The 22,841-nt window shown below is 38.5% G+C and overlaps 4 protein-coding genes and 1 long non-coding RNA gene across 10 annotated transcripts in view; 2 read left to right on the forward strand and 3 right to left on the reverse strand.

Annotated features, from left to right (window-relative positions):
- The window catches only part of LOC118279920 (T-complex protein 1 subunit epsilon), a 324,585-nt gene that overhangs the window by 83,219 nt on the left and 218,525 nt on the right, over positions 1 to 22,841 (forward strand). The gene's annotated exons all lie outside the window — the stretch shown is intronic.
- On the forward strand, positions 16 to 14,027 carry LOC118279779 (carnosine N-methyltransferase). Its single transcript, XM_050702432.1, has 8 exons — positions 16 to 267; positions 5,527 to 5,824; positions 6,417 to 6,538; positions 7,248 to 7,398; positions 8,155 to 8,323; positions 11,070 to 11,205; positions 12,371 to 12,452; positions 13,059 to 14,027. Exons 1-8 carry the CDS (start codon positions 179 to 181, stop codon positions 13,164 to 13,166), a joined length of 1,155 nt encoding a protein of 384 aa, XP_050558389.1. The 5' UTR covers positions 16 to 178; the 3' UTR covers positions 13,167 to 14,027.
- On the reverse strand, positions 8,510 to 10,819 carry LOC126912072 (uncharacterized). Of its 3 annotated transcripts, none has more exons than XM_050702392.1 (3): positions 10,484 to 10,816; positions 10,020 to 10,175; positions 8,510 to 9,575 (listed from the first exon to the last, which is right to left on the reverse strand). In XM_050702392.1, exons 1-3 carry the CDS (start codon positions 10,713 to 10,715, stop codon positions 8,938 to 8,940), a joined length of 1,026 nt encoding a protein of 341 aa, XP_050558349.1. In that variant the 5' UTR covers positions 10,716 to 10,816; the 3' UTR covers positions 8,510 to 8,937. The 3 variants fall into 3 exon arrangements, 1 of the variants encoding a protein (XP_050558349.1); XR_007706709.1 differs by lacking the exon at positions 8,510 to 9,575 and adding an exon at positions 9,594 to 9,719 and having other exon boundaries at positions 10,484 to 10,819; XR_007706708.1 differs by lacking the exons at positions 8,510 to 9,575; positions 10,484 to 10,816 and adding an exon at positions 10,328 to 10,462 and having other exon boundaries at positions 9,873 to 10,175.
- Positions 13,250 to 18,132, reverse strand: LOC126912082 (uncharacterized). The gene is made up of 2 exons (XR_007706721.1): positions 15,576 to 18,132; positions 13,250 to 13,315 (listed from the first exon to the last, which is right to left on the reverse strand). It is a non-coding gene; the product is annotated as an uncharacterized LOC126912082 (long non-coding RNA).
- LOC118279889 (protein KTI12 homolog) lies at positions 20,014 to 22,281 on the reverse strand. Its single transcript, XM_050702404.1, has 4 exons — positions 21,952 to 22,281; positions 21,423 to 21,597; positions 20,845 to 20,983; positions 20,014 to 20,311 (listed from the first exon to the last, which is right to left on the reverse strand). The coding sequence occupies exons 1-4, from the start codon at positions 22,217 to 22,219 to the stop codon at positions 20,024 to 20,026; spliced, it is 870 nt and encodes a 289-aa protein (XP_050558361.1). The 5' UTR covers positions 22,220 to 22,281; the 3' UTR covers positions 20,014 to 20,023.

Here is a 22,841-nt window from a genome sequence, read left to right on the forward strand (position 1 = left end):
CACTGCAAGTGGAACGTCACTAATATCTGTCGATCTTCCGTCATTTGGGAAAGGCTTGGTCGCTGTTGAATTTTATAAAAAAAATATACGAATTCCTCAAATACCTGTCGAATTTGTGTTTCTGTTTTATTCTACCTAATAATATAAGTCTTTGAGTGTGTAAAATAGACGCGTAAAAATGTCTTCAGCATCAGCAGCGGAAGAAATTGATGAGGCGAAAGAACGGGAGCATTTTCGCGCCGTTGTCACCGCTTTCAAATATTATAAGTAAGTAATTATTCAATTTATATGCGTACAATACGCCTTTTTAGCCCTCAGAATTGGTCTGTAACGATTCTATAAATAGTTTGGAGTGTAAAGCGGCGTAAAGCTCTGGGTAGCAACAACTTCTTTGTTTGAGCAAATCGGACGATCTAATTAACCTATTTAGATAGAAACCAAAACTCCTTTGTTTATATATTATCCTCTTTGCTGTAGTCTCTATGGTGCGGAACTAAAATACCGCGATTTTCGTGCGGTATATCTATATATTAATACGTGATGCAAAAACTTTGGACCACTTTTTACGATAATTGCGCGGACGTAGGAGCATAAAATTTGGTACACTTATAGTTTATGTGTAGGAGAGGTGCATAGCGCTAATATTTTTCAAAAATAATGCTTATAAAGTACATTAAATCAATAAATAAAACATTACACACACATGCATAGTATCTGATCGTATTTGACAAAACGTCAAAATCGATAGACATTGCGATGATATTCTCACGTCTCATATGAAAAGAGTTTTATAAAAGAGTTTGAATTAAATAAAAATTATCCTTCAACGTACGTTAAGTGGTATTGTAAATTAAATCATATATGGTCGAATTTCGGCCACTAGGCGACCACTAGTTAATTTTTCAAATGCTTGAAATAAAAATATATTCCACTAAGATTGTAATATTTACATTAGACATACTAAAATATAATATTTATTGAATGCATTTAAATTGTATATGTTGCTGGAAATATGCAACTCTGTTATATAAAAATATTTAAAAAATTAAGTCCTATTTGGAAATATTTTAGGGCCATGAACATGAATAATATTATTGATCAATCTGTATAAAAAATGTACTTAACTAGTTAGACTTATAATTATATTTTTAAATATTATTTTATTTTGTAAGTAGTATTTGAAAATGTAATATTAGAGGATTTTAAATATGTGTATAAATTTAATTTATTTGAATGAAAGAAAAGCATGTAATAATATAAAGTACAAAACATGTTGAAACTAGTCGAGTTCCTCATCAAACAGTTAGGTAAGTTTAACAATAACATAATAATTAATGTTTTGTTAATAATTTAAGTTAATAATGTTTATACAATTTTGAATAAAACAAGAACACAATTATTTCACAATTATTACACAAAAAATATCAATTTACTTAACTGTTTACAGTTAGTAATCCCTGTTGAATCATGATTTCTGAATCACCCCAAATGGTAGTGGGATTTTCCATTATGCTGGGACTTGCACCAACTTGATTCAAATTATTTATCAGTATTATAACTGTTGATGGAAGGCCCTTTATCTTTAATAAGCCAACAGGGGGTTTACTCTTGAAACCAATCTTAATTTCAATTTTAAATCCAATAAAATCTCAATAATTATTCAATGTCAAAACTATGCAACCCCAATTGTAGGTGTTAAAATAGCATTCAGAGTACTGAATATAAAGCCAAACTCAATACAATTTATATCATTCAATATGGATCTTTCTATTTGACTTTGACTTTGATCTTATAAGTCAGAATACATAAAACGAGAACACAACAATCAATTTACAAATGCACACTAAAATAGGTGTTAATTAGTTATCACTGATTCTTGTTTACAATATTTTTTCGGCATTATTCTTCGCAATAGTTATTTTTATTCCCAATGTTATTCAGCTTTTTGTACCAAAAACAACAAGATTTTTTGTGGTCCTATTTATTATACCTACATTTGGATATTAATTCAAGTTGCAGTTTGCAGTACATCAATTAATATATTCTTAGGACTAGCTTTTCTTGCCAGTCTGCGGATGGCGAGCAAGGGTAGCTCGCCGCCTGGCCATAAACAGGCCCAGTAGGCCCACAGATGAGGCCCAGTAGATCTGATGACTGATCCGGAGCTGCAGACTACCTAGCAGGGTTACTGGGGCTCTGGCTCGAAATCTATCATATCTATCATATTTTTTCCTTTAATGTCAGATTCTACCTTATTTGATACTGATTTGGACACAGAATCACAGGTTAAGCTGTTGTATTAACAACCAATCAACCAGACTACCATAGGAAAACAATACAATTATCTATTAAGGACAATAATTATTGTTCTCAATTCTAAATTGTATATTTAATTTATATATATTATAATACATAACATCAAACAATTACTTGTGTCCTAAAATGTACCTTAACTTTACAATATTACAGTTGATATTTGAATATAAATAAATGGCCAGCACATTTCCATACTGATTTGGAATCGACCAGTATTTACTAATACATTATCTAAATTGAATAACTAATAAATATTTGTAGCTACATTCGTAATGATATGTTTCACCTATATTTATCGTTTACATTGTAACAATAACATCAGCCCTGTTATTCCCCTCTGTGTAATACAAAGGTATATAAGATTCTACACTTTTTGCTTCAATCACATCAACAGCACAACAGTGTGAGAGTTCAATTCTGGTATATGGACCTCCTCATATAACCATACTCTTCACGCTTTTTTTGAGGGGGAATATCACCCTATGACTTCTCCCGCCTTGGGCGAGGCAAGAGGGAGTGTTTGACTTTTATTGAGTAAGATACACCCCGTTCCTACTCCTGCTTTTCGAACCGGAGTCCTGGTAAATCTTCACGCTTGGAATGCAGTTTGGAAATCACAGTGAAAAAAATCTGACTTATCAAAGAAAACCGAAGTGTCTATAAGCAGCCCTATAAGATACATTGTATTAAAGTGAATGTTGCATTTTATTAAATATTTTTAACGTAATGACGTACATTCATTGGCAGCAGCTTGCACACACATACGTCATTGTGAACTCGTGTCGTTGTACGGTTATTGTTTTATCACGACTTTCATATTCTGAAAGGGTAAGCTGGTCGGTAGGTATAAATTGTACGCAGGATTTCTGAATGAAAATTACTTTTACTGCCACAATCAGAGATATTTAATAGTTACCTAGGTACTTAAACTATTCCTTAGCAAAGATTTTGTTCCGAAAACAATTGCTAAGGATTGGGTTAAGTAACCATTAACTGACTCTGTGTACGGTGGTTAGAAAGGTAAATTAAATATGTGTCTATAGGCAGAGAGACAGGAATACACAGATCAACACTCCATTTCTTTTTAAGGGTTGTTATAAGCACCAAATAAGACACTACACATTTATCAGAGACCGTTCAGCAGCGCACTTTGTAAACCTGCGAGTTTTTATTTAAGGGCGGAAAATTGTCTAATGTCTTCTCCCGTCTTACTGATAAAAACCACCCATTCTTTCTCCTGCTTTGAGCCGGAGCCCCGGTAACCTGTTACGTTGCCCACAGCTCCGGATGCTTTTTGTATATCTGCGAGGCTATTCTCTAATTCTCGGTTCGAATTTGAAGTGAGCTCGATCGCGGTTCGCCATGTCATTGGTTGTGAGAATAATCTCGACCAATGACGGGCGAGAATGCGATCCCAGATCCCTTACTTCGAATGTTTTGAATTGACAATTAAAGTCTAGCCTCGCTGAACCTTGTGGACTGCGATTTCCGACCCTCAAAGCTAAGCGTCAAGATTATGACAAATTCCTCTTACGTAGAGTCTTGATAAATACTCAGAGCTGCGGATAGCCTAATAGGAACAGGGTTGTTTTTAGTCAGCAAGAGTCTGATACACCCTCTCGCCTCACCCAAAACGGGAGAAGTCAATAAATGATTTCCCCCCTCAAAAAAAGTCTTTATAAATCAGTGTATCACCCATCCTTGTGAGCTGAAGTTTGACTTTGTGCTAACGTTAGATGCACGTGGATGTGGTTATAGACAAAGATACTACATATACATAATATTTACCTATTATATACTATGTATGTATGTTTGTATACGTAAATACAGTACAACAACATAGCTATATATCTACCTACCTCCTTCGCATCGGTGACGCGTGATACATAATTAAATGTTGCCTTAACTAGTCGACACGTGTAAGTGAATAAGGAAAAAAATATGATTCAGATATCTTATTGTACTAAGTTGTTGATTTGTGGCGTGATGTTATGTCCTTAGGGGCTTGGCACTTGTAATTATGTAACTACTAGTCTTGCTTGATCAGGTAAAATGTATCTTTACAAACAGGGTAGATGACTAAATTTTGTAGATTATTTTTAAATATTAGACACGGTTTTTTTTTTATTTCTTACGGAAACAAATACTTTCGAAGATGGATTGATTTGAAATATCGCGTGATGTCACTTCATGGTACTCCTAAACTTTGATTCGTTTTATCTTATAACTATGACAAAATAAAAAAATATGTGTCTAATATTTCTTCATTACCTGACTGACGCACTAAATAATTTTTTAATTTTCATACCCCGTTATCTTCTCTATTATGTAACTACTAACTTCTGTCAACAGCTTTGATAAAAAAATGATCCGTTTTATGCCAAAGTATTGTTATCTGTATACTTTTAATTCGGTATGTTATGGCAATAAGCTCACCCCTTATTACATGCCTGATCCGGAGCTGCGGAGTGGGTTTACCGGGACTTCATCTGACACTCCCTCTCACCTCGCCCAGGCTGAGAGAAGCCATTGGATGATTTTCCCTCCTTAAAAAAAGGTTTCATTTCGGCGTCCTGTATATAAGGGATTAACGCGATAAAATATAAAAGTACTAGACATTTTTAAGTACGGTTTTGACCAATAGATAGTGTGATTCTTGAGGAAAGCTAATGTGTATAATATATTATGGTATTGACTACGCTAGTGTAGGTGAAATGATAGTAATCGGCTTATTGCAAGAAATCATTAACTGCAAAAAATCACTAAATACGTTTTTTTCTACAGTGGACATAATATTCTACAAAATGCAAAAACAAATTTCATCATCGTAGTTACCTATATTTAGGATATTATGGGCAATTCAACAACCAACCAATACCTAATTCAAACGAGCATACGTTTCACCTGATGGTAAGCAATCGCCGCCGCCCATGGACACTTGAAATACCAGAGGCGTTACAAGTGCGTTGCCGGCATTTTGGGGTTTAGGAATTTAAGGGTTGTTGGGGAATCGGGGATTGGGCAGATTGGGAAGGGAGGATTTGGGCCTCCTTTGGATTACTTTGCCCGAGGGGAATGGGGATCGAACTCGAGACCCCTTATCCGGCAGACGCACTTGCGACCACTCGACCAACGAGGCAATCAAAGATAGCGGAATGATAGTAGTATGTAGGATATGAGATTAATTTAAAAATCTTTTCTTCATTACAGACTATGCAGTTTAGACAGGATACACAAATCAGAGAAGATTATATCAATACTACCACAGAGCCATCAGCGTCGCTTAGAAAAATACAAGACGTATTTGGCGAAATTCAAGAAATGTTTAGATACGAACAATAATGTGGTGCATTTAATTATAAAGGACGTTGATACGATGTTTGAAAATGTGGATCATTCGGTCACTGATACTTCGGGAACGAATGGCGTCGAAAGCTTTGGGTGCAATTATAATAATTGTGAGATTGCCTCGCAGAAACAGCATAAAATGCAACATGATGTTGAAAAGGTAATGTTTTGTGTTTGTATAATGTTATATCTTAGGGTGCTTTCTTTTTCACCAGGGATGTGGTGTGCTACGTTACTGTGGATGCGTTTGGCTTCCAGCAATCATATTCATTGGTACACATAGCTTAGCATTGGTGGAAACAGGCTCAACCATTTTTTTTATATGGAAAGATGCGTGCTATGAATGCGTGTTATGGATGTGTGCTATGGATGGCTTCCCTACTATCTATACATCGCATACTCGAGCGAGAGAGTATCAGTGGAAACGGTCACATAGTTTGACAGTTGTAGATGTAGTGGCTGTAGATGTAATGGCTAACATCTTCGTAGCATAGCTACATAACACATCTCTGGTGGCAAAGGACCCACCCACATAGAATATTTAAAAGGAGCGCATATTTCTTTTTCTTTTTTAAAAAATCATTGCCCTGGACTGAGATATTCTCCTCTATCGTGGGTTAACAAATGTACACACAAGAGAAAATTCTAGTTTGGGGCAATTTTTTATAAAAGACAAAACAATACATTACATTTAAAATATTCTTCCAGTATCAATAAGGAACCGACTTAATATTTACTTTATACATTTGCAGGTACAATCAGTTTTAAAAAACATAGTCCGCGATTGGAGCGACATGGGCGCGGAGGAGAGGAAGCAATGCTACAAGCCCATACTCGACGAGATGGAGGAACGGTTCTCATTGGACGAATATAGGTAACACTATTTCTTACCGCTTTTACATAATATGTAATAAAATAATAAAATCTAACCATCTGCATACATAATACACTAACTGCCGTACTCAGAGTCATTTAATGATTACTTAAACTATTCTTTAGTAACGATTTTGTTCCGAAAACAATTGCTAAGGACTGGGTTAAGTAACCATTAAAAGATTGATATTGGTGGTATTATACATTTTTATAAGTTTAACTAGCAAACCTGGCCTATACTAATGAGTCATGTCTCTCTTGCGCCATATTCCACACTCCCTCCATACTCCCGCTTCAGACACCATTCTCCCACTTCAGACCCCAAATTTCCACTCTCATCTGAAACTTACACAGTCATCTTCAAACTCCTACACTTATATCCAATAGGCTAATTTCCTACTAGTCAAATTCAATACTTTTTTCGAAACGTCAAAAACGATATTTTCTATGAACTTTGTATGATGTATTTTGACGTCATCAGATTTTTACATCAAATGGGAGACTTATTTCTAGAAATTTTACTAGAGAAAATCGAAAATTAAGTACCTAGTTCATCAAATATATGAATGACAGTGTGATTATTTTTGAATATTTTATTGTATTGAAAAGTTGTAATAATTTATTTTTGACCGAGGATACTACCGAATTGTCCATTTTGCCCTACTTACGCAACTTCTAACCAAATCTCTTTCTCTCTCTCTATTCCCCAGTGATAGATCTCAAATCCGCGTGCTAGTCCCGGGCGCGGGGCTCGGCCGGCTCGCGTGGGAAGTAGCGGCGCGCGGCTACAGCTGCCAAGGCAACGAGTTCTCGCTCTTTATGCTGTTCGCGAGCAACTTTATACTCAACAGATGCACTGAGGTAAGTTTGTTTTGGGTTTTATTGTGTTGGAGGTAAGGTTTAGATTTTGGTGACAAAATTAAAATTAGTACAGTAAAAGTTTGGGTACGAAATCTGGTCTCATCACGTGACTGATTATGTGATGAGTTCTATTTATTATAATTAGGGTCTCGACCAGAATTTTTTTTATGGGTATGCGTCGTCAGCGGCGTCACCGGCTGCCAACAATTGCCGGTCTTTTACCATTTGGGACTTTGAGGGGAGGGAGGAGGATTGTGCCTCCACTAACTTCACTCTTACGGTGATACCTGAACGCAAGCGTGGTTTCAAGTTGGTTTCATGTAAGGCCATGATACGATTATCACTTTGGGTTCCGGTCGAGCCGATCCATTCGTCACTAACAATACAATAGATTTTTAGTTTTTATTCCGCTTATAGATATATTTTAGCATTCGGTATGTAACATCACCCTCCCGCCCGCAATTAAATGCTCATGCAGCAGAGGTGCAACATTAAAACACATAGCATGCAATATACCACTCGACATATGTTTCGCTTCTCCACGAAGCATCTTCGGGAGGTGTTGACTTGGCGTCTCCCATAGCTCAACTCGTTCGAGCCGAAGTATGGCTATCTCACATGGGTGCAGTATTAGGTAGTAGTTATTAACACATTGAACACCGTGGCGGTCACCGGTGACCGACGTTAGCGGGGGATTTGCCTTCAACAGTTTTCTATTGGCAGTCAAAGACTTAATGTTATTCTTAAAATTTCCAGATTAACAAATACACAGTGCATCCGTGGGTGCATCAGTACGTGAACAACATAACGTGCGAACACCAGCTCATAGCGGCTCGCTTCCCCGACGTCTGTCCGTCGGGGAACCGGCCCAACCATAACTTCTCTATGACCGCCGGCGACTTTCTTAAGGTAAGTGTTTTTTATGGTATAAGCCAGTAGACGAGCAGATGGGTCACCTGATGGTAAGCAGAGCACCACATAGCGGCTCGCTTCCCCGACGTCTGTCCGTCGGGGAACCGGCCCAACCATAACTTCTCTATGACCGCCGGCGACTTTCTTAAGGTAAGTGTTTTTTATGGAATAATCCGGTAAACGAGCAGATGGATCACCTGATGGTAAGCAGAGCACCAGCTCATAGCGGCTCGCTTCCCCGACGTCTGTCCGTCGGGGAACCGGCCCAACCATAACTTCTCTATGACCGCCGGCGACTTTCTTAAGGTAAGTGTTTTTTATGGTATAAGCCAGTAGACGAGCAGATGGGTCACCTGATGGTAAGCAGAGCACCAGCTCATAGCGGCTCGCTTCCCCGACGTCTGTCCGTCGGGGAACCGGCCCAACCATAACTTCTCTATGACCGCCGGCGACTTTCTTAAGGTAAGTGTTTTTTATGGAATAATCCGGTAAACGAGCAGATGGGTCACCTGATGGTAAGCAGAGCACCAGCTCATAGCGGCTCGCTTCCCCGACGTCTGTCCGTCGGGGAACCGGCCCAACCATAACTTCTCTATGACCGCCGGCGACTTTCTTAAGGTAAGTGTTTTATATGGTATAAGCTAGTAAATGAGCTGATGGGTCACCTGATGGTAAGCAGAGCACCAGCTCATAGCGGCTCGCTTCCCCGACGTCTGTCCGTCGGGGAACCGGCCCAACCATAACTTCTCTATGACCGCCGGCGACTTTCTTAAGGTAAGTGTTTTTTATGGTATAATCTAGTATATTACCTGATGGTAAGCAGAGCACCAGCTCATAGCGGCTCGCTTCCCCGACGTCTGTCCGTCGGGGAACCGGCCCAACCATAACTTCTCTATGACCGCCGGCGACTTTCTTAAGGTAAGTGTTTTTTATGGAATAATCTAGTAAATGAGCTGATGGGTCACCTGATGGTAAGCAGAGCACCAGCTCATAGCGGCTCGCTTCCCCGACGTCTGTCCGTCGGGGAACCGGCCCAACCATAACTTCTCTATGACCGCCGGCGACTTTCTTAAGGTAAGTGTTTTTTATGGTATAAGCCAGTAGACGAGCAGATGGGTCACCTGATGGTAAGCAGAGCACCAGCTCATAGCGGCTCGCTTCCCCGACGTCTGTCCGTCGGGGAACCGGCCCAACCATAACTTCTCTATGACCGCCGGCGACTTTCTTAAGGTAAGTGTTTTTTATGGTATAAGCTAGTATATTACCTGATGGTAAGCAGAACACCAGCCCATAGCGGCTCGCTTCCCCGACGTCTGTCCGTCGGGGAACCGGCCCAACCATAACTTCTCTATGACCGCCGGCGACTTTCTTAAGGTAAGTGTTTTTTATGGTATAAGCTAGTATATTACCTGATGGTAAGCAGAACACCAGCTCATAGCGGCTCGCTTCCCCGACGTCTGTCCGTCGGGGAACCGGCCCAACCATAACTTCTCTATGACCGCCGGCGACTTTCTTAAGGTAAGTGTTTTTTATGGAATAATCCGGTATACGAGCTGATGGGTCACCTGATGGTAAGCAGAGCACCAGCTTATAGCGGCTCGCTTCCCCGACGTCTGTCCGTCGGGGAACCGGCCCAACCATAACTTCTCTATGACCGCCGGCGACTTTCTTAAGGTAAGTGTTTTTTATGGAATAATCTAGTATATTACCTGATGGTAAGCAGAGCACCAGCTCATAGCGGCTCGCTTCCCCGACGTCTGTCCGTCGGGGAACCGGCCCAACCATAACTTCTCTATGACCGCCGGCGACTTTCTTAAGGTAAGTGTTTTTTATGGTATAATCTAGTAAATGAGCTGATGGGTCACCTGATGGTAAGCAGAGCACCAGCTCATAGCGGCTCGCTTGACGTCTGTCCGTCGGGGAACCGGCCCAACCATAACTTCTCTATGACCGCCGGCGACTTTCTTAAGGTAAGTGTTTTTTATGGAATAATCTAGTAAATGAGCTGATGGGTCACCTGATGGTAAGCAGAGCACCAGCTCATAGCGGCTCGCTTCCCCGACGTCTGTCCGTCGGGGAACCGGCCCAACCATAACTTCTCTATGACCGCCGGCGACTTTCTTAAGGTAAGTGTTTTTTATGGTATAATCTAGTATATGAGCTGATGGGTCACCTGATGGTAAGCAGAGCACCAGCTCATAGCGGCTCGCTTCCCCGACGTCTGTCCGTCGGGGAACCGGCCCAACCATAACTTCTCTATGACCGCCGGCGACTTTCTTAAGGTAAGTGTTTTTTATGGTATAAGCTAGTAAATGTACTGATGGGTCACCTGATGGTAAGCAGAACACCAGCTCATAGCGGCTCGCTTCCCCGACGTCTGTCCGTCGGGGAACCGGCCCAACCATAACTTCTCTATGACCGCCGGCGACTTTCTTAAGGTAAGTGTTTTTTATGGTATAAGCTAGTAAATGAGCTGATGGGTCACCTGATGGTAAGCAATCGCTGTCGCCCATGGACACGTGAAACACCAGAGGCGTTACAAGTCTTTTGTTTGCCCTAAAATTCCTAAGAATTTAAGGGCAAAGTACTACTGGGCTTTGTGCCCAGTATATGGCAATAGGCTCACCCCCTAATACATAGAACTTATACTACAAATGGTGAAAAGTCGGGTGTACATCGTATAGCGGGATATACACGATACTGCAGCCCGGCGGGTACTGGATCAAGGCTGGGACCGATATTGTACCACTACAGGTGAGGTAGTTGTTCTATGACCATCGTTGGTTTCTTCATAGACTGCGCGCCCAACGTGATCGAGTTCATCGAGCGGATATACACGATACTGCAGCCCGGCGGGTACTGGATCAATCTGGGACCTCTATTGTACCACTACAGGTGAGGTAGTTGTTCTATGACCATCATTGGTTTCTTCATAGACTGCGCGCCGAACGTGATCGAGTTCATCGAGCGGATATACACGATACTGCAGCCCGGCGGGTACTGGATCAATCTGGGACCTTTATTGTACCACTACAGGTGAGGTAGTTGTTCTATGACCATCATTGGTTTCTTCATAGACTGCGCGCCGAACGTGATCGAGTTCATCGAGCGGATATACACGATACTGCAGCCCGGCGGGTACTGGATCAATCTGGGACCTTTATTGTACCACTACAGGTGAGGTAGTTGTTCTATGACCATCATTGGTTTCTTCATAGACTGCGCGCCGAACGTGATCGAGTTCATCGAGCGGATATACACGATACTGCAGCCCGGCGGGTACTGGATCAACCTGGGACCTTTATTGTACCACTACAGGTGAGGTAGTTGTTACAATGATCATTATTTAATTGTTTCTTTGTCCTACTATCACACTATTTCTTGATACTATCTATATAGTAAATCCCTATCCTATGCTGTCCAATTGAACTATCCTATCCAATCTAACTATTGTGCCCGATCCCGCCATCCTGTCCTCTTCCATTACTACTATCCTCTCATGTCATTTTTTTAAACAAACATACAAGTTCACATACACATGACATCCAGACCCGAAACAACGAATTGTGGATCACACAAAATGTTGTTTCGTGCGGGAATCGAATCTGCTACACGTTACGCGACAACGCAGTCGAAATTCTATCTTACTCAATCATGTTACTCTTTCCTTCTATCCTATTCTGCTTTATTATCGTATGAAATTTGATTGCACGGTTGTCGCGGTGGCTGGGCAACAGGCTGCCGTGCAACGTGTAATGGGTTCGATTTCCGCACGGAGCAAGTCTTTGTGTGCTCCATTGTCGTGTGCATGTGAACTTGTGTTGTATGTTTGTAAACATACCCGAGACACAGGAGAAAATCCTAGTCTAGGGCGATGTTTTCTTTAAAATACATAATTAAGTACTATACTAATCGTCAATTTCAACACCTTCATAATAATATCATCCGATAAACTCTAGTAAAAATAAAATAAATAAAATAGACATTGTGAAGCGGCCATTTTCTTCTTCATCTTACTTAAACAGGGCTTGATTAAATAATGTTTATGTATTATTTGCAGTGACATGCCGACAGAGAACAGTATCGAGCCGCCGTACGACATACTGCTGGAGATTATAAGAGATATAGGATTCGATATATTGGTGAGTACGGACACTTAAATATTATTCATTCATTCAAACTTGAATTTGGATAAATTAATAAATTCTATACTCTGTGCTGTTATTAAGAAATCTTCAAACCCAAGACTTTTGGCTCGGCTGTCACCACTCCTTTGCGATCACTTAGGCCAAAGTGGAGGCACTTTGTGTATCTTTTAAATAAAAGAAGAAGGCTTTGCATGATTTTCCCCCTTACAAAGTGTAATCTTTGGCATTTACAACACCATACTAAATTAATTATTAGGGTTTTTTTTTAGCATACTCACGTCATTATTTGAAGCCATGCTAGAGGCTCATATTCGAAACTAGTCGGAGTCCCTTGTCATATAATTGAGTATGCCATTATTTTATTTTTAGCCATGGTCGTACCACTGCAAAGCCCTCCCTAGTCCCTACCCTCCTTCCAATCCTCTCTATGCAGAGCTTTCTGCGGTCAATCCGTATCGTAGCTGTCCCGTCATCTCCTTCTGGGCCTGTCGCGACGTCTGTTGACGTTGAGTGGGCTCCACTCAGTTGTGACAAATATGCCCTAGTATGTCATATTTACATTAGTACGTCATAATTAACCATTCTTTTTATTATCAACAGAAAGAACAGACCGGCGTGAAAACGAAATACGCCCAAAACCCGAACTCGATGATGCAGCACGAGTACGACTCGGTGTTCTTCGTGTGTCGCAAGCCGTACTGTATGTAGCCGCTACTAGTATTACCGTTTTTATCCAGTCGATTATGAATATAGTGTTTTAAAGGACATTATACTAATACTTCGCTTCAAGCTTCCTTGTGCGAACTGCTAGGGAGTGGAACTCCTTGCCGGAGTCTGTGTTTCCTGATGGGTATAACCTGGGTGTCTTCAAAGCCCGAGTGAATAGGTTGCTTATGGACAGACGTGCTCCACCGTAGGCCGCATCATCACTTACCATCAGGCGAGATAGCGGCCAAACGTCGGCCCATTTAATATATAAAAAAAAAACTTTGACCTGAATTTTAAGCCTTTGTCTGCCATCAGAAAACGTGGAAGTGAAGTGTAGTCAAGATATTGTAGGCAAGTCCTCCGCTAACTCCGGTCACCGGTGACCTATGTGGCAGTTAACGTATTAATAATATTTGCTTATGTAAAATTTTCGAGGATCGCTCGACTAGTTTCGTGTTACACCGGAGTTCGTAATTATGAGTTTCATCGGTAAGCTGGTCGATAAATACTGAAAACATTAAAAAAAGTAGTAGATTTTCATTCATTTATTTTACTTTTAATTATGTCTCGAAGAAATTTCGTCAAAATCCGTTCAGTAATTTCAGCGTGATTGACGGACAAACATCGAAACATGCAAACAAACAAACTGTCACATTTATATATTTAGTATAATGTCCTATAAGTCACTTGGTCTATAAACATAACATGTAATAGAAGTCTAAAGTCACCATTTAAGAAGTCTTTAGTCATTTAAATGCTTGTTTTATACTAAATATGATCACTTATGATTAATAAATTATGTTTGTGTAAGCAAATATTACTATAATATGATCTGGAGGCACGGCAGTGACCCCGCCAAGTCCAATTAAAGTCGATTTCTCGCTGTCATTCAGGTCAATTTCAATCGCCTATAACTTTATTGTGGATTTCTAGATATAGATTCTAAAAATATGACTAAGGACTTCTTAAAAATATGTCTACTTTAAACATTTTGTATCCGTAACTAAGCAAGGAATATAACGAATGCTTGCGACATGTTACTAGCAACTGTTGCGCAACTGTAGCGCGACTAAATAAGCACAATAATATGTCATATGATTTAGTTGTAATGTTATATTTAATAAATGTATTTATGTTAGGTTATTTATTTTATTTCGAAGGGAGATTTTTGAAGTAATGATTTAGGTGTTCAGATAGTCTAAACTACTACACTACACTAAAGCATTACTTTAAAATTAATTGTTTTAGTATAGAGATATTTATTATTTAGTAATTATAGCTCTTAATATCATACATAGAGGGCGATGTAAGCGATGAATGTAGTCTAAACCAGTAATAAAATTATACTAGACTCACCCCTATTAGACTGACAGGATATTAAACTACAGAGGTGCCATCTATGGAGCGCAGATTTTGTTTTCACAATCTTGAATATCTCTATACTAAAACAATAGGGCAGCTGTTGGCCATGTAGACCATAAACTAAAGATCTCTGCACCACAGATAATCTAGAGGTAAATGTTAAACGGTCAGTAATAAAATAGCATTCGGTTAGTATACAGGTTCGATTATCAAAAATATTGAAGTTATCCTGTACTGTATGTCTCTTTATATGTTTATATGATTGTTATGTGTTTCTTATGGATGGATAAATACATGTATATTTTAAGGAACAGAGAGTAAAGTTCCCTAAGAAAAGGAGGATCCTCCGACCAGGCGAGGTGATCGTGTCTGGCGGGCTTTCTGCCCAACTGTTGTTCGTTGGGATTTTCTATCCACATTTATTCGCATGTAAACTTCAAAAGTACGATGTAGGATTTATGACGTCATCCGTTGATTTGTTCATCTATCGTCTATGTGCGATCTGTCATCTGTCACTTTTCATGTGTCGCCACATTATTATAAAAAGGTATAACATCTCTGCTTAGTCCTTTAGTGATTTAGTAAGCTTTTATCCATCCATATTTATAAATCACTTATGTTCTAAAATATAGTATTTTATTGTTATCAAAAGTATTCTATTCTGTTTTAAATTATGTTGTGGATCGCTAAAATTAATACATAAATAATTATTAATTTATTTATATTATATATTATTATGTAATCATATTTTATGTATAATCGCAATTGCGATAGTGACTGATATAAAACTTTCTTCTAATAAATATGAATAAGATAGCTATTGTGAGACATATTAAATTAATTATGTTTTGCGGCTTATTAACGTAAGTGCTTGACGAGGTAATTTGAACTTGTATGTTTGTAAACGCACACACACTACAGGATAAAATCCTAGTACAGAGCAATATCCCACCCACTCGCACGAAGCGCTTCGCTTCAAGCTTCCTTGTACGAACTGCTAGGGAGTGGAACTCCTTGCCGGAGTCTGTGTTTCCTGTTGGGTATAACCTGGGTGTCTTCAAAGCCCGAGTGAATAGGTTGCTTATGGGCAGACGTGCTCCACCGTAGGCCGCATCATCACTTACCATCAGGCGAGATAGCGGCCAAACGTCGGCCCATTTAATATATAAAAAAAAGAAATAAGAGCATTACACGCGCTAATCGCAATGATGTTTGTCGCGTATGACTGTGGGTTCTAGTTTAGCTTGAAACTAGTCGAGTTACCCTCGTCAAACACTTACGTGAGTAAATCGTAAAACGTAATTAAAAGTAATATGTCAAAACATGTAACCATAGGTACGTATTTAATTTTGAAATTAGTCGCTTACATAAAGGATTAGGTTGCCCGTACAAAGAAGACATGTATTCTACATCATCAACAACTTATTAAGAGTCCACTGCTGGGGGCTGGGGCCTCACTGAGCAGTGCGAGAGGGACGGAGCTATGAAGGTTGTATAGCTCCATCCCTCTCCCACTGCTCGGTGATCGACCATTCTGACACAATTGTAATAGCAGACTAAGGCCCCTGGACTGTGGGTCTCCTCTATAAAAGAAAAGTTTAACATAATCTCTCCGCTTGGAAAGCAAAGAGAACCATGCTTTGGCTTGAATCTGTCCGTTCGTATCAGATAAAAAATTAACACCCGAATACTCAAATGCTACTCAATTTTAAGTTATACTTAAATATCGTGCTATCTCTTTCATTTTATAAAGAACTAGCGGACCCGACAGACGTTGTCCTGTCTACACGAAAATTTTCTGGACCTTTTTGATGAAAATTATTATTCAAATGTTATGACAATATCTAACGTCATTAATATTTGACACTGCGATGGTAGCGCCGTCCGTCGGATCCGATGTAAAACATTCCAAAATCAACAACTACTAATAAATTAAAAATTAATTAAAAAAACATTGTCCAGCGAACAAAATTGTGAATCTAAACCATTCTCAGATCCTCTTGAACACACACAAAAAGTTTCATCAAAATCCGTCTAGTCGTTTAAGAGGAGTTCAGTGACATACACACGTACAGAAGAATTATAAATATAAAGATTGATAGTGACATAACTACATTTGAGAGCGTCTTAAAATTGAGTAGCGTTTGAGTATTCGGGCATAAGTTTACTGAGCAGTGATCGGTAATCGGTACAAATTCTCCCGTACTGACAACCTATTTCTTTATGTAAGCTCTAATTATCGTGATAACCATAATTATGAATAAAACTTTTGCATTGTATTTGAAAACAAATTAAATTACCCGACTGTTAGGAAAAAGTATTATTGAGCTTTTCGCTTTACAATATTCGCAGTTAGTGCTTTTACACGTAGTCTGTTACCAATGTATGGTCATAGACTCTCTATTATATGAGACTCATAAGATAACAGGTGAAAAATGGGTGTATATAGGGTGACTGGTAATTAGTGAACGATATATTAACACGTGATTGTACTCATGATTACAAACAACTTTCCCAAAGATTTTTTTTTGTATACTGATTAGTTTTATTTTTATCACAATAACAAAACAATAAAATTTCGCGCGCGCGTGCTTTCGCATGATCAGCTGTTAGCAGCGAGGCGCCCGCGCCCGCGTTATCGGAAGACTAGTAGGTATTTTGGAACTTTACGCGCGCGTGCTAATGAAATTTTGTTGTTTTGTTATTGTGATAAAAATAAAACTAATGAGTATACAAAAAATTCTTTGGGAAAGTTGTTTGTAATCATGAGTACAATCACGTGTTTAAATATCGTTCACTAATTACCAGTCACCCTATTCTAGATTATGCTCCTTTTTACCTGGCGATCATTATGTTAAGTAAATGCTTTCAAACCACACAATATCTCTTTTTCAAGCAGTCGGGTAAGAGCGAATACGTTATGAGATAATGTACTCCGTATGTAGATACTAGATTTTGAATCGAAAAATTAAACAAAAATAAATGTATGTTAGTGTATTATGTACTGATTTCAAGTTTATACATAATGTTATGTGAACCCTGTTATATGTGGTAAGGTATAGTGTATTTTTTTATTGATAATTAGCTTCTGCCAGCGGCTTCGGTCGCGTTCCTGTGGGATAAAAAGTATCCTATCATCCAAGTCAGCTCTTACGCTGTAGTTTCAGCGTGATTGATGGACAAACATCTAAACAAACAAACTTTCACATTTATAGTACTTATTAGTGTGATTTTCATTAATATTGTCAAATTAAAAGCGACTTCAATCTACAAGATTCCTTTATTTTGGTATAACTTGCTGGCATCGATCTAACGATCGATTTAAGAATAATTTGTCATATTAAAATTATTTAACGGTTAACCACTTTAATGGTTGACGTGGTAACTCAACTAGTTTCGAGCCGAACTCGAAGCTCATACACATGAGTAACATTGCACGAAAGTCGCTTAAACTTGAAAATAATTTAAATTTTAATATACTTTTCGCATAGATAGGGTTGATATAACACATTGTATAAATATGTAGTTTATATGATAAACTATAATAATATAAAAACGTAATAAAAAAAATAATAGTCGCACTATATCTCTCTTTTACTCTTTATCGTGTGACAGAGATAGGTAGATAGAAACTATACGGCTATCTCTTTCTATAAGCTCGATGTTATTTTGTAAAATATATTTTATTACGCCTATGTTAACGTATTATTTAGAATATTATAAAAATAGTATGAAATATGGGTGGTAAATAAAATTAACTCCTCGCAAGAGGGACGGAGCTATGTAGGTTGTATAGCTCCGTCCCTCTTGCACTGCTCAGTGATCGACCATTCTGACACAATTGTAATAGCAGACTAAGGCCCCTGGTTTTAAAGTGGAGAGTCGTGGTGGCCCGTAGGTTTAAGACACCCGCTCCTCATACATGGGGGTGAGAGTTCGAAACCTACCAACGGCAAGTACCAATGTGACTTTTTCCGAGTTATATGTACTTTCTAAGATTATTTAGACACCACTGACAAACGGTGAAGGAAAACATCGTGAGGAAACTTGGGCTTATAATTTCTGATTATAAGTTTGAAACCGCATTGAGCAAGCGTGGTGATTAATGCTCAAACCTTCTTCGTGTTAGAAGAGGCCTTTGGACAGCAGATGCCACTTATAGGCTGTTGATTTTGATGTTGCTGAAAGCACTAATATATTTTTTATTTATTACCCATAATTTCTTATTAAAATTTGTAAAAAAAAAACATGTTAAACCACATGTATTGAATAACTTGCCCGTCTTATTAAGGGTCGATTTATAGTAGCGCAAAGTCGAAGCCTCTATCCAAAACTGAACATAACAAATTCAACCGTAACTCCACATCGTAAGGGTCAATTTATAATAGCGCAGAGTCGAAGCGTTGTTCGCGCGTAGTCGCGCGAATGCCGAGGAAAGCGCGCGCCTTTTTTTTAATCTCAGAAGTAATGTGTGCGTTACGCTGTGGAGTTAAGGTTGAATTTGGTATGTTCAGTTTTTGGAAAGGCGCTTCGACTCTGCGCTAGTATAAATTGACCCTTACGCTGTGGAGTTAAGGTTGAATTTGTTATGTTCAGTTTTGGAAAGACGCTTCGATTCTGCGCTAGTATAAATTGACCTTTAACACACGTATTTGGGCCTAGTATTATGTATTGTACTGATTTAAAAAAGTATTGGTTGCGTATTCTATTGTATATGTTTTATTTCCACTATTGTAGTAGTAGGACAGGTTGGGTAAATGTAGTGTGATGAGTTTTTTATGTAACTTAGAGATCTTGTGTGAGCGAGAGGGAAATAAGAGGGTCTCTTTCTGAAATGTGTTAAGACGTGAAACAATACTTTCGATATGTTTGTAAAGATGCTGCACGGCTGACGCGGTAGACGCTGACGTGCTAAAGGCAGCGGGTTCGATTCCTGCACGGAGCAACTCTTTATGTGATCCAAAAATTGTTGTTTCAGGTCTGGGTGTTATGTGTGTGGTTTCAGTTCATATGTAATTTAATGTCTCGAAGATTTATACCATTTTCGAGGAAAGCTCAACTAGTTTCAAACCACACCGGGGCTCATATTATTGAGCGCACGCGATTTGAAACTAGTAGAGCTTTTCTGCGAATGGTTTTCTTATGTAACCCATACTGTACATTATGTATTTCAATTAATTTAGTATAATTATCAAATGTTTTACATTTATTCAAGTTGTCCTACTGTTCGAACAAACTGTTGTTAATTTGTTAAGCAAAGAGATTAAAAACGATGATTTATTATTGATTGCTTGTTTTTTTTTATAATTCCATTATCCTTTTTTAAGGGGGAAAATCGTCCAATGACTTCACCGCGAGAGAGAGGCGAGAGAGAGTCAGACTCGTGCTGTCTAAAACCCACCCTATTTCTACTCTAGCTTTGACCGGATCCCCGGTAACCTGTTACGTTGTTCCTACTATAGCCCTGGGCCTTACATGTAAATAAAACAAACTACTTAATCCGTCAAAGTTTTATTCAAATACTGTATAAAATATCGTCCAATTTTACTTATTTCTTCATTAGAGTGGTTCATTTTAGCGTAGGTTAGAAATTGCCGTCTTAACTTCAGTAGTTTCTGTGGATTGACTAGTTGAGTGTTGCCAGCGTCCAATACGCAGCCCGGGTAGTCTGGGAATTTTACTTCCCCGTCCATATTTAGTTGTTTTGCTTCTAATATCTGCTTTGAAATTGCCTGTGTGACTTTATCAAGCTCGTAGAGGAAGTTTGTTGATGTTAATGGGGCCTGGAATAAGTAGAAAAATAGTATTAAATATATGTATATTTTGTAGTTGATTTGAGTTTAAGTGTGGGAGAGCCATGCTTCGAAACAAATGGGCCGGCTCCACAGGAGTAAACCCACGGCTCCACAGAAAACCTACGTGAAACAACGCTTGCGTTGTGTGAGTGAGGTTACTGGAGGCCAAATTACCCTCTTCCCAATACCCGATTTCCCAACAACCTAAAAGGCCAGCAAGGCACTTATGGTGTCCAGGGGCGGCGGCGATTGCTTACCATCAGGGGATCCGTCTGCTCGTTTACCAGCTTATTACATAAAAGTTGCCAGGTAACTATTGCACACAAACGACGTCACGCCTATCGTAGGTAGAGGTGCGCATTGTAGCATGTAATGCCACTATACAATGTACACCCACTTTTCATCGTTTGTGTTTAAGTCTCATGTAATAGGGGTGAGCCTATTGGCATATGCATATACCAATCCAAAAAATCTAATTTACGTGAGTAGACTGTGATTTTTTTACCGTGAAAAATACTTACATTCTGTGTACTCATATTAGGTGGTGGTGGTTTCTTCTCAAACAGTACTTTGTACACATCTTCCAAATTCATCTCATCTGTAGGTTGTACCGTGAACAGCGGACTGTCCCATCTATTGTTTGAATTTGGCTCTTCAAACCTGAAATACACAATACAATTCTTGTTTATATTGTTTCGATTGCTTCAACTTTGTGAGAATAAAGTATTGGCATCATCTTTGTCTTGACTACATAATATTATCACAGTACATTTAAAAAATAAAATATATTTTAACTAGTCAATAGTAGTTTATTTCCACAAAACAGCGCGGATTGACTTCGAAGACAAACATGGAAGGTATTCAAGTATTCATTCAGTCAATTGTATAGCTAGGCGATAGTTATTTTTTTTTTTTTGAGGGGGGAAAATCATCCAGTGACTTTTCTCGCCTTGGGTGAGGCGAGAGGGAGTGTCAGACTCTTACTGACTAAAAACCAACCCATTCCTTCTCCTGCTTTTTTCAAGCCGGAGCCCCGGTAAACCCTCTTAAGTTCTTCAAATATATATAACGGTATTTCAATACAACTTTAATCTCTTACCTTAATCTCGACAGAGCATTGAACACTTCTTCCGTATAAGGCACGGAGGAGCTGGTGTCACCACTCTCCCTCTTCAGATTGTCCTCCCAAGCCTCATCATGGTTCCTTATAGTGTATACAGTACATTGTGTTGACTTTGAAGCTTTTGATGCACAGTATAATTCATAGCGGTAACCTGGAATCATGAAGTTTGTATTTAGACTAAGAAAAAAAGATGCATTGCTGGCCTTTTGATGGGGGTTAGGAATTTAAGCGTTTTCGAGGAATAGTATTTAAAAACTTTGTTGGCGTATGAATAATCTGTAAGTATCTCTAATAGTCAGTCATATCATACTATTTTATAGTCTTCCATTATTTTAGAGCAAATGCGTACTTTTTACTCTTAAAAATCTATTCTCAGATGCTACTTATGCTTAAGATTCTCCTAAACACTATATAAGACACAAATTGTAGACATTTTATTTAGAAATACATCAAAATAACGTCCAAAACAGATTGAGAAGAATCGTAAACTATTTTGTTTATTTACCTTTTATATAGTTACTGCCATCCAATATAACGACATTATCCTTTCCTATAAGACGTAAAACTTCTGATTTAAGGTATCCTCTCACTCTTTTCTCCTTCTGCGAGTCCAAATATGTGGAATTCTTCTCATAACCTAACTTCACAATCGCTTCATCTTCCGAAACCACTTCCACCTTTTTTCCATGTTTATTTACAAAGAAATCTCTCAATTCTATTGCTCTTGACGTTTTACCACTTACGGGAGTGCCACAAATTATAATTAAAGGCATTTTTTTAAATAAATAAATACGTATCGCTCATGAAAACAATGTCGTGTTTATATCTGTCACTGTCTCTTATATTTGTCAATGTGACAGCAAATGTCAGCTGCGTTTTGTTTCTTGGTATAGCGGTTGCTTACTTTTTTTTTATAATTTAGTAGTTTGGTGAACAATAAACATTTGTTTTACAATTGCTTTTTTTTGGGGTGGAGGCAAGAGGGGTATGTAAAATAAAAACAGTGGTTTAAAGTTTTTTTTCAACAATTGCACATTACTTAACTTTTAATTTAATAAATAATAAATAAATAAATTACAAGGGAGATCAAATCAAGAGATTAATGAATTTTTACACGAGAATGGAAAATGGCAAGTCAGGTATATTCACAGCGCGATCAGTATGAATTTTAATTGCCAGGCAGAAACTCTTAAAAGCAAAGAATAAAACGCGACAAACTTGTGAGAACAATTAAATTCCTAATATTCTGTCTGGCAATTGAAACTACTTACTATAATTGATTTTTGATCGCTTACTTAAGATAATATCGTATATCTTTTAAGTATACAAACATAATTTGCACAAGCTTCAGTGTAAATGTGTAGACGGAGCTAAAGAGGCTTTTAAAGTGCGTTT

Source organism: Spodoptera frugiperda, chromosome 22 (genome assembly GCF_023101765.2).
Source record: "Spodoptera frugiperda isolate SF20-4 chromosome 22, AGI-APGP_CSIRO_Sfru_2.0, whole genome shotgun sequence".
In the NCBI taxonomy this organism is placed as follows: Eukaryota; Metazoa; Arthropoda; class Insecta; order Lepidoptera; family Noctuidae; genus Spodoptera; species Spodoptera frugiperda.